The 12,722-nt window shown below is 45.0% G+C and overlaps 1 protein-coding gene across 1 annotated transcript; it reads left to right on the top strand.

Moving 5' to 3' along the window:
- Positions 1–6,727: 6,727 nt before the first annotated feature.
- LOC147481501 (uncharacterized) lies at positions 6,728–8,047 on the top strand. Its single transcript, XM_086578957.1, has one exon. It carries the CDS (start codon positions 6,728–6,730, stop codon positions 8,045–8,047), a length of 1,320 nt encoding a protein of 439 aa, XP_086435083.1.
- Positions 8,048–12,722: the final 4,675 nt, after the last annotated feature.

Genomic DNA, 12,722 nt, shown 5'->3' with positions numbered 1-12,722 from the left:
ATCGTGATTTTTATGTAATATGTATCCTTTTATGATATCTCGATATATATCACGATATATCGCAATAGTTTGTACTATGGACTATAGTATGTCACAAGAAATGACATACCCGAACAATAGTGTAATAGGGTATGCCTTTCGTACCATTTCTCCTGATCTTTTTTGGATGAGTATAGAAGTGGATAGAAATGAGGACCCAAACAATGTCGATAGGCAGGTGCCATCATCATGGTTCAATTCTTGAGTTTTACTCTTTTACCCACTTAGTATAAGATGTCAAATTAATCATGGCTAAAGCTAGTTAGCTAGGTAGGCTGCGGTGGCTCTATTGCCCAAAACCAAGGGTTAGAGACGTGAGCTAAGAGTGCCACATCTAAGAAGCAATTAAGTTGAGTCAAGTCAGTGAACAACTCCATGCGTACCTGCAAGTCTGCAACCGAATTGAATGGCTTTCTCATGTTTTATGAAACTTAATGTAACATAACCCATAGTCAAAGTCAATTCCAATCAAACTAATACCTGCTGAACAATCAAACCACACAATAATGAGTTGATCTGAATTACAAACATTACAAGCCAAATCCTGGGCAGTTTAAGTGCCTAGTAATTGCTGCTTAATTGGCGCATAAGTGCTATGCCCCCCTCGACCGATCCGATCAACAAAAAATTTAGAGGTCTGAGCGGCTGGGCAGTTTAAGCGCCTATTAATCGCCGCTTAATCGGGGCATAAGCGCATAGCCCGCCCCTCAACCTATCCGATCAAGAAAAAATTTAGAGGTTTGAGTGGCTGGGCAGTTTAATCACCGCTTAATCGCCGCATAAGCGCTATGTGCCCCTCAACCAATCCGAGCAAGACAAAATTTAGAGGTCTGAGCGGGTGCAATAAAACGGGCGATTTCTTCGCTTAATCGGCGATTAATCGGAAAATCGATATAAAAAAAGCACCGATTAATAGGTTTATAGGTTTTCTTTTTGTTAAATTTAAGCCAACAAAAAACAAAAAATCCCAAAAAAGAAAAGCCCACGAATCTATATATTGAAGAGGTCGGTATATTGAAAACGTTTCACTTCACCGAGGAAATAATCAAAATCGTAAAAAGTGAAAAATAACCAAAGAAAACTCGTCTTGATCTGGCTATCACTCCACCACTCAGGCTTGTAGTTTTTTGACTTTATTTTGTTTTAGGTTGTTATATGACTTATATGTGACATATGTATTATAGGTTAGCTAAGTCGATTAATCACAATTAATCCCCGATTAATTCTGATTAATCGTTATAAGCTTTTGGAGCTACTTGCTCCCGATTAGTGCTTAAATTGCATAGTGAAGTCATAAACATTTATGACATTTAGTGAAATTACATCAATTATGACATTTCGTATTCATCGACAAATATCATGGATATTTCTTGATATATAATTTATATCCGATTTATATTTATTTGAAATATAATGATAAATATTCCTCATAAATATTAACTTCAAATATTAAATACAACTGTTAACTACACAAAATATTGCAAAATATTTCCAAATATCGCATATATTGTAAATATCGTTTAAATATCGTCGATATTTATAGTTGAATATATTCTGTGCATATCGTGATAGTTATTATGTAATATGTATCCTTTTCTGATATCTCGATATATATTGTAATATATCGCTATTGTTTGTACTATGGACTATAGTATGTCAGAAGAAATGACATACCCGAACAATATTGTAACGAGGTATTGTAATCGGTAGACTAATAGGGTATGCCTTAACAGCTTAACTTCCCATTTTTTGTGATCTTTTTTGGATGACTATAGAAATGGATAGAAATGAGGACCCAACCCGCCCAAACAATGTCGATAGGTAGGTATGGTCATGGTTCATTTCTTGAGTTTGACACTCTTACACAAATAAGACTTTTACCCACTGATAAGTGCTCAAAAGGTGCAATTTAACCCTCGATTATGCCTCTCGTTTAGCCATCTTAGTGGACTAATAGTTTTTGTAAGTTATGTTTTATGATTCTACAGGTGAAAGAGAGAGTTTTGTGGAATATTAGAGAAAAAAGGGTAAAACGGAGCAATTCGAAGCATTAAGGATCACATGGGAAGTCCGTGGACAATCATGGATAAGGCCAAGGAATTGAAGCTATTAAAGATGTGACTTGGACCTATTTTAAAGCCTATTTGGAAGCCCAAGGCCAAAGGATTCGTTGCTTGGACCAAAGCCCGCAAAAAAGGATAGAAGGATAGAGCAGAAGAGACAAAATAGACTTCCGCGTCTGGGACACAGGATCACGCGTCCAGATGCATTTCTCGTGTCTGGGACGCATGTATCGCGTGTCCAGACACATTGCTCCCATCCGAGATGCATGAAACGATACTGTAGCCAATTCCTTCTCAGTTTTGGAGACGAAGTTAGACTCTGAAAGAAGTCTATTTGTATTAGGAAACAAATGGTGGTTTGGAATGCTTCTAGAACTTATTGTAACCCCTATAAATAGAGGACCTAAGTGCCTCATGTAATTTGCCAATTCACTTATACTCTTGTCTCCATAAATTGAGGCAGAGAGAGATTAAGATTCCGTTTTAACTAGCTGAGTCTTAATAAATTAGTCTTTCTAGTCTTATGTTCTTCGACTCTTCTTCTTCTCGTTCTACGTGTTATTCCTTCTTTACGGAAGGCTAATCTTCTCCTTCAAGGGAGAAGATGAAGCCGGTGCTTAAGGTTTAATGATTCTTTTGGTTTATGGTGTTCTTCAATCATGTTAGTTCTTTGTATTTTTAGTTATTAGTTCCATTTCCCAGACCAGGGGATGGAAGAATAGATTAATGTTTGTATTTATTGCAATCGAATATCATGTTAGTTTAGGGTTTTATTTATTGCAGTTGAATATTTGCTAGATACATGCTTTTATTTATTGCAATTGAATATATTGCTAGAATTGGGTTTTATTTATTGTAGTTGAATATTATACTATTATTCTCTACTAGTTGTGTAGTGTTTTAGAGTAAAAGAAATATTCCTTATGTTTGCCTTAGATGGTGATTCATTGAATAGCTGCCCAAGCTCACATAAAAAGAAAGAAGATAATAGTAACATAAAACTTAGGAACAACCTTGAGTAGAGTTATTTGTTAACGATGTTTCATCCAAGAGGGCATCGGCCCTCGCTCGATTGCCTAATTGTAGTCTTCTTGTGAGAACAACCATGAAGCAGAAGGTCATAGATCAAAAGTATAAGTGGATTGTAATCTCTTGAACTCCTTCTCTTATGAATTCTCAATAGTTTAGTTAGTTTAGTTTAGTTGAGCATTAGAATCTATAATATCTATAATCTTAGTTTTTAATCTCTCAAACCCCCTTTCCAGTCCTGTCTTTCACATAACATACACTTAAAAGTTGAATGATACCCTACTCATCCTTTACTCATTGAGGGATAATTAGGTTTTGCTACACTTCTGTTTTGTTCAACGACCATCATCCATCTACATCATCTATCTACATCATCCATATACCATAATCTCACATGCAAAAAGAGACAAGGTCAAATGGCGCCGCTGCCGTTTTAAGTTGTTTATGTTTAACGTTTTCTTTCAAGATTAGAACTTTGGATACTGAGGTAATTTTAGCCTCATCATCCATCCTTTTGAGAAAGAGAGAAGCTTGAAGGACATCTTGAAGACAAGATCTACCATCCAGGTTAGTCGAATCTTCATTCTTTTTATTTCATTCTTAGTATAGTTGCATCGTAGTTTAGTTTTATTGCTTTCTTAGTATAGTTGCATCGTAATTTAGTTTTATTACTTTCTAGTATAATTGCATTTAGGACCTTTTCAACAATTGAAGTTGTAAGCCAACACAGCGAAACATCAAACTTTAGTGTTTCTTGTCTGAATCTTGACAAACGGACTATCGTCTGTGGGCCGTGGTACTTAAGCAATCCAAGTGATTCACTATAACCCTAGAAGAGACAGCTTTAGACAACGGGCGAGATATTAGCTGCAAAGACCAACCCAGTTGAAGGAAAGTAGTTTTGCATATTAGTATAATTTAGAATAGTTGCATATTAGTTTAATTGCATTCAAGCATAGTAGGATAGTTTTTCATCATTTTCGCATAGTATTTTCTAGTGTATGCCCCGTCTTCCATATCATTGTCTGGTAAGAACACAATAGTGGACAAAGTTTAACAACCAACTCACAAGAATACTAGACGAGATTGATACAATGGCCGCACGCAATGATGGAGGTGTTATGAACCCAAATAATCTTGAAGCTATCCCACCCATGCAAGCACAACAGAGGAAGAAGTTGAGCGATTTCTATTCGCCAATCATTAGAGACCCACCCAGCTGTATTATTTTTCCAGAGATAGAATCTAACCAGTTTGAACTTAGAGCATCAGTAATCTCTATGCTTCCAAAGTTCAATGGTTTAGACAATGTTCAGCCATATGTTCACATGAACAAATTTCTATCAGTCCTCAGAACTTTCAAGAACCAGAATATCAAAGATGAGAGTATCAAGTTGATTCTTTTTCCGCTCTCACTCGAAGGTAAAGCCTCTGCATTGGTTAATTGTATAGCCGATCAATTCAATAGATAACTGGGAGAAGTTGAGAACAAAGTTTATGAACAAGTTCTACCCACCCCGTAAAACGATGCCATGCCGCAGTTTCATCAACAATTTCGAGGGAAGGTGGTCAAGAATATCATCAAAGCTGGGAGAAATTCAATAATCTGCTAGTCTCATATTTACATCATGGATACGACAAGAGCACACTGCTCATTTTTTCTATCGAGGACTCTTGATGATGAACAAGCAGATGATACAATTAATGCACAAAGGCAAGTTTACATCAATGGATGGAGAGGAAGCTTACAACTTTCTCGAGAATTTAGCTGAAGAAACACAACAATGGACTACTAGCAACGAGGATGTCGCTAGCATGGAGGGGGAGCCAAAGCAATTTGGTTACCAAGCACATGAACAATTAGATCAAGAACTGAAGTTTACATTGGCTAGCATGGCCACTAGCATTGAAACTCTAAGTAAGAAATTCAACCAGTTCTCCATGAATCCCTCCAAGATCAACAATTCTCAAGCTAAATCTCTCCCAGTCATGCGAGCTAGCCAATACTGCGAAGTTTGTTATGACACTTCTCATGCAACTCTAGAATGTCCTGGTTACTATCAACATGCATCAGTTGGAGAGTACAATATAAACTCATTTTAGAGGCCCAACCAAGGTGGTAATAACTTTCAAGGTAATTATTGGAGATAGAATGCTGGACCCCCAGGTTCTTAAGATCAAAGTTATATTCCACAGACAAGTCAATCTTCACAGTTGGTCCCTCAACAACAATTATACTCTTAGCAGAATTCCAATACAAGTGGAGAGTTAGTGCCTGATCCTAGGAGAAATTATGCCGCACCTGCTAAGTTGGAGAATGCAATTACTTTGCTATCACAGAAAAATCAGAAGTTTGAAACTGTTCTAGAGCTTATAGCATAGTCTCAGCTCAATCTCCAGCAATCTCAGGCAAGTCAATGTTCTAGAATGGAGTCTCTAGAAGCTAAGGTCAACCAACTCACTACTGCTTTGTCTGTAAAGACACAAGCCATTTAACCTAGCTTATTGGAACCAATATTGAGGAGTGAAGATGTATGCCACATTGGGACAACTTCTAGTACTGATCACTTCCATGATCATGTCAGCTCAGTTACTACTCTCAGATCAGGATTTAAGATAGACAACAAGGTTGACTTACCTTCTTATGATGATATTGCTACAGAGCAATCAGTCAAGATTTCAAATAAAGTTCGGAAGGAAGTGGGAGAAATCCTTTCAACTCCTATAGTGGCATGAATGCCGTCCCGTAATATCACGGGAAAAGGGCCGACTTAACATAACACACAAGGCCGCGCAGCACCTGATCATGATGACAGCACGTGGTCGCGGTACGGAAACCCTACACTTGGAGGGGAGGGGACCGCGAGATAGAGGGACAAGTGGAGGGTTGAGATGAGAGATGGAGGGGATATAAAAGAGAAGAGATAGGAGAGAGAAAGGAGAGGAGAGAGAGAAAAGAGAGGCAGAAGAGTGGAGGAAGAGGGGAGTGGGAATACTACCTAGAGGGAGAGAGAGTAAACAGTGTTTGCAAATATCATTTGAGTTATAACATTTGGCCGTCTGTGGGGACGGAAGGTAGAAATGGCACCAAAGAAGGCCGTGGGTAGGCCCCGAAAGACGAGAGTCCCGGAACAAATGCCGGAAGCGGTTGTGGAAGAAGGAGAGGGACGAGAGGAGGGAAGAGCAGAGGAGGAGGAGCGGCTCATGCGAGAAGAAATTGGGAGGCTGAGGGAGGAAAATGAGGAGCTGAGAAGAGAAAAAGAGAGAATGGAGGAGGAATCCGGGGACGAGACAGAAGAGGAAGCGGAGAAAGAAAAGACGGAGGCTGAGGAGCAAGGACCGACCTTGGTGGACAATCCGGTGACCGGGTTAACGATGGAGCAGGTCCAGCAAATGATTAACAAATGCATGCAGAGGCTAACCTTCAACGCATTGGCCCAAAACGGGCGCCGCCACCAGGTGGCGGGCTGAATCGCAACCCCCTGGCGGACGCGATATGGACTTCCGAGGTACCAAAACGCTTCAACCAGCCGAGATTCGAGAGATATGACGGCACGGGTGACCCGGCAGATCACATCCATCACTTCCGACAGCAGATGCCTCTCTGGCAAGAGGCGAGGTATGATGGTCTGCGGTGCATGATGTTCCCGGCTAGCCTTAAGGGTGGAGCTTCCGACTGGTACTATCGATTACCCTCAAAGAGCATAACCAATTTCCAAGAGCTGGAACAGGCATTTGTTGACCATTTTATACATCAGAAGAGGAGAGTGGTAGATATCGCGGCCTTATTTAATGTTAGACAAAGGTCCGCGGAGTCTGTCAGAGAGTATCTGTGTCGCTTCAAGGCGGAGACCTTAAAGGTGGAAAATCTGGATGAGAGGACGGCGGTAATAGCATTCGAAAGGGGGCTGCGACCCGGGACGGCGGTCCATCAGTCCGTGGCTAAGAACGAGATTGCGACCTTGCACGAATTATACCCGCGGGTAGAAAAGTACATTAGATACGAGGATACCATGCAGAAGGAATCGAAGAGGGGAGTCAAGACAGTATCAGCAGTGGAGAAAGGGAGGGAGCGCGGTAAGACACGGGGAAAGGACCGAGACAAGGAGAGATACCGCGGACAATCATCGAGGCCGGAAAGGGGAAGGGAAGTAGCGCGAAGAGAGCAGAGGGAGAGGAAGCCATACCACGAATTAGAGTCCGTCCCGCTGGTGAGACCGCTGAGTGAGATATTGCCGTTGATAAAAAATTTGCAAGGATATGAAGGGCCGCGAACCATTCCGGCGGAAATGCCTAACAAGCCATACTGCGACTATTATGAAACCAACGACTGTTATGCCTTAAAATGGTTAGTCCAGAGATTGGTGGAGAAGGGGATGCTGAGGGAATTTGTGGGGGAGCCTCCAAACAGGGAGCAGGGCGCAGCTGCCAGGCGAATACTGGGAACTATAAATGTTATTTTCAGCGGGGAAGATCGAGCCATAATGCCCACCGACAAGGTCGGGAGACAAATGAATCCAAAGGTCAATGAGTCACACCGAGGACAGAGATACAGAGTGGAGTCAATGGAAGAGACAATTACATTCTCCAAGGCAGACCTCCGAGCCGTGGATACACCGCATGAGGATGAGTTGGTCATTACCGTTGCGATGGGTAATTATGTGGTCAAAAGGGTCCTGATAGATCCGCGGGTAGTGCCGCGGATTTGCTGTCGAGGGGCTCTTGAGGAGATGGGGATCAACCCGGCAACTAAGACCTCCGCGACAAGTTTGTACGGATTTAATGGAAGTGTCACCGAGCCTATGGGGAACTCTCCTGCCAAGAATAACGGGACTGTGGATGTTGTTCTCAAGGTTTATGGTGGTCGATTCCAGCTCCCAGTACAACGCGATCCTGGGGAGGAGATGGATACATGAGATGAGGGCGGTGCCGTCGACGTACTATCAAGTTATTCGATTCCCTACCCCAACGGGAATATACGAGGTCCGCGGCGATCAGGTGGCATCCAAAAATAGTCACCAGAATACAATCAAGAGGATGTCCCGCGGACCAGAGGATAAGCCGACGAGCTCCAGGAAGAGGTCTGCATAGCAATTACAGTGCGGGGCCGTGGAAGGGGGGGAGCAAGCCGCGGTGGTCCCAAAAACTTTGGATGAGATAGAGATGGTGAACCTGGGAGAGGGAGAGGAAGAGAAGTTCACATCGATAGGGTCGAGTATTGCAGTGGAATGGAGGGAGAAGCTGGTGCAATGTTTGGTGAGAAACAAAGACGTCTTTGCGTGGGGGATAGAGGATATCACTAGTTTAGATCCGGAGTTCGCATGTCATCGCCGCATATGAGGGAGGGAGGACGCGCCGCCGAGACGTAAGATGAGGGTATGAGACCCAAATACGCGGAAGGAACTGGTGAAGAAGTTTCCAGATTAAAGAATGCGGGATTATAAGGGAGGTGGAATTCACGACCGGTTGTCCAACATAGTCGCGCGGTCCCGGCGAAAAAAAATGGGAAGGTCCGGATGTGTGTTGACTTCACGGATGTAAATTTAGAGTGCCCGAAGGACAATTATCCAATGCCGCGAGTTGACGAGTTGGTAGACAGGACGGCGGGGTTCCGCATGTTCTCGTTTATGGACACATCTATGGGGTACAACCAGGTGGCGATGTATGGTCCGGATCAGGAGAAAACCTCCTTCGTGGTGGAAGGAGGCACATATTGCTATACGAGGATGCCATTTGGGTTGAAAAATGCAGGGGCCACATTCCAACGCCTGGGGGAGAAGATGTTCGAGGGCAAAATTCGCAAAGGCATTGAAATATACATCGATGATATGGTGGAGAAGAGCATGTCGGAGCAGGAACATTTGGAGGGGCTGGAGGAGACATTCCAGATACTGCGAACCCACAATTTGAAGCTCAACCCCGAGAAATGTACATTTGGGGTAACCACAGGGAAATTTCTAGGGTATATTGTGACACAGCGGGGGATTGAGGCAAACCCAGAGCAGATTAGGTCATTGGTAGAGATGCCCTCGCCGCAGACAGCAAAGGAGGTGCAGCGGTTGGCTGGAAGGGTCGCGGCTCTCAATAGGTTCATATCGAAGTCATCCGACAAATGCAGGCCGCTGTACAGACTGCTGAGGAACACCGCGGATTTTACATGGACGGCAGAGTGTGAACAGGCATTCCAGGGGCTTAAAAGTTATTTGGGGGAGATGCCCTTGTTGTCGCGACCGGAAGAGGGAGAAAAGTTGTATCTGTATCTGGGGGTCACAGATTACGCAATCAGCTCGGTCCTCGTTCGAATAGTGGATAAAATAGAAAGACCAGTGTACTTTCAGAGCAAGACGATGTTGGATGCGGAAACTAGATATAGTCGCGTGGAGAAGTACGCCTTCGCCTTGATATTTTCTGCCCTGAAACTAAAGCCCTATTTCGAAGCCCACTCAGTGATCGTGGTCACGAACTTGCCCCTTAAGCAGGCTCTGAGGGCAGAGAAATCAGGGAGAATGTTGAAATGGGCCGTGATGCTGAGTGCATATGAGATCCAATACCAGGTTAGGACAGCGGAGAAAGCCCAGGCCCTGGCTGAGTTCTTGGCGGAGTTCCCCGCAGAGGACCCTACTTGGGGGGAGGAGATGGTTTTGGAAAGTGAGGGAGAAAAAGAGCGGGATAGCTCGGATCCATGGGACGAAGGTAACGGTTGGAGAGTGTTTACCGACGGGTCAGCGACGGATGCAGCAAATGGAATTAAGTAGTAGTATTGGTCACGCCGCATAATAATAACAGCTAGAGCCGACGATGAAATTAGGGTTCGCGGCATCCAATAACGAGGCAGAGAGGGAGGCGTAATTGGGGCATGGGAATGGCGTAAGGCTTGGGGGAAGGAACTTACCGCGGTAATTCAGACTCAATTTAGTCGCGGTGCCGCGAATGGTGGGTTCGCGCACGATGTCCCGTGATGGCAAGATATTTGGGGTCCTCCGGGTCGGGCGCGGTTCACATCGATTCGGTTTGTACATTTGAACCGTGGGGAGAACCGTCACGCTGATGCTCTGGCATATGTGGCCGCAGCCATGCCAGGGTCCGAAGAAAGGTCTATAGAGGTGAGAAGACTGGACAGACCGAGCACCGAGGAATCATCGGGAATAATGAATACCACAGAGAGCGCCGAAGGATGGATGTTGCCTATCAAGCAGTTCTTGACAGGAGGGGAGAATATTGGTCCCAGGGAGAGACGAAGGTTGGAACAGACCGCTCGGAGATACACATTAGTGGGAGGAGAGTTATACCGGAGGAATTTCAAGGGACCTTTGTTGAAATGCTTGGGGCCGGGACTGGCTCGAGAGGCGCTCCGTGAGCTACATGAAGGGGATTGTGGGAGCCACTCGGCGGGCAGGACAACAGTGCACCGATTGCTGACACAGGGTTACTTCTGGCCTCACATGAAGAGAGACGCTGTGGAATTCTCCAAAAAATGTGAGAAGTGTCAGAGATTTTCTCAGTTGATATGGGCCCCAGCAGAGCCGCTGCACAGTGTGTCTAGCCCATGGCCATTCGCGATGTGGGCCCTGGACATAGTGGGGCCGCTGCCCATGGCCCGCGGTAAAAGGAGGTTCTTATTGGTCGCGACTGACTATTTTACCAAGTGGATTGAAGCCGTACCATTACAGCAGGTGAAAGAGGTGCAAGTGATCAAGTTCTTGTGGGAAAATATCATTTGCCGTTTCGGGTTGCCCTATTCTGTCATCGCGGATAATGGAACCCAGTTCACGGGTTCAAAGGTTAGGAGTTTTCTGCAAGCGTATCACATCAAACAGGGATTCTCGGCCCCATACAACCCCGAGGGAAACGGACAGGCGGAGTCCTCTAACAAAACCATACTCAACAATCTCAAGAGGAAGCTGGAGGGCAAGAAGGGATCCTGGGCCGATGAACTAAGTCGGGTGCTTTGGGCCTATCGGACAACCCCACGAACATCCACCGATGAAACCCCTTTTGCATTGGCATATGGAGTAGAGGCCGCGGATACCAAACAGAGATGGTGGCGGGCGACCACTAGAACCGCTGCCGTCGAGGATGGGTCAAACCGGGGCATTCGCTAGAGACATGAACCTAGCAGAGGAAAAGAGACACAAATACAAGCATCAAATTGAGGAATATCACCGCCGCCGCAAAGGCGCACGACAAGAAGCCGAAAGTGAGGAGATTTGAGGTGGGGAGACAAGGTGCTTCGCGAAAGTGACTCCCAAAGACCAAAAAAGCAAGCTTAGGGAAGTCAGGGACGGGGAGGGGCCTTACGTGGTGGTCGAGGTAGGGGAACGGCACCTACAAAGTTACAAACCTTGAGGGAACAAATGTGGATAGGCCGTGGAATGTAAGGTTGTTGAAAATATTTCACGAAAGTAAATGTAATGAGAGAAACTGAAAACCGCATGAGCTATTTGTACATATATAAAACCGTAGCACTTTTGAGGTGAATATTATTGTTTGAGTTTTCATTGCCCCTCGAGTGAAGGGAAGGGGGGGATGAGGGGATGAGGTCCAAACCTTAGGGGGCAAAAGGAGTTGCCACACTAAGATGAGGTCTCTCAAGGCCGGGTGAGAGGAGTTGCCCCGACCCATGGGAGATAGGGGCAACGGGGGCCAAGAGGCTTCCTTCCATACAGCGGGCGCAGAGCCTGCCGGAAATAGAGAGAGTAGCAGAGTCCCGATCTAGACGTGGGGCAGGCAAATCAAACATTCCTAACCGACGGGGGTGAATACACTAATAGATGCCAGTCATTGATGGATCAAATACACGAGTAAGAGGGTTGACAGAAACAATCAGATATAAAAATAAAAGGGGGGCAAAACATAATATGAACATCCCAACTGGTGGGGGTGAAAATATAGTAAAAAGTAGCATAAAGAGTATGACAAAGGAGCATCAAAAGAAGCCTAGCCAGGGCGTAAACAAGCTATTTTCAAGACACAGTGCTTTCGAGGATCACCGAAGCGGCGGCTTCTTCTATAACTACATCCGCGGCCATGTCTATAGCCTCGGCGACCACCTCGGCCTCTCCCTTCCGGCAGACTCCTCGCATGGGCAATGTTGATTTCAGATATTGGAGCAAATGCGAAGCTTCGTGAAGGAGGCGCCTTCTTTGGTAAGCCGATCAATCTCCTCCTTGATCTTTTTGGTCACCTTCTTCTCAGCTTGGGCCCGATAGATGTCCCGGAGCTCGCCCATGTCGGCCTCATGCTGCGTTTGGAGTGCCGCAACAGCTTCTTGGTGCTTCTGAGAAAGGGAGTCCAGAGCGGCAGCATGCTTCTCTTGAAGGGTCTCGCGCTGGTTGCTCAGGCGGTCATTGACCTTGTCCATATAAGCCAGGTGGGCGGCCTCTGCGGTCCTGAGCTCATCTTGGGCCTTGAGCTTGTCTAGGTCCGCGACCGCATTCTTCTCTTCGAGATGGGCCACCTCTTTATCAAGTTCATCGATCCGCGCCCTGGCACCAAACAGGCCGCGGATCATGAAGGAGATATCCAGACTCATCTGAAGAAGGGAGCAAAAGTTAGAATATTCAGAGAGAGAGAAGAAAGATATCAAATGCA

The sequence above is a fragment of the Coptis chinensis genome, chromosome 8 (assembly GCF_015680905.1).
Source record: "Coptis chinensis isolate HL-2020 chromosome 8, ASM1568090v1, whole genome shotgun sequence".
Taxonomy (NCBI): domain Eukaryota; kingdom Viridiplantae; phylum Streptophyta; class Magnoliopsida; order Ranunculales; family Ranunculaceae; genus Coptis; species Coptis chinensis.
The sequence above is the reverse complement of the archived record's forward strand: the minus strand, read 5'-3'. Positions and strand labels throughout refer to the sequence as shown.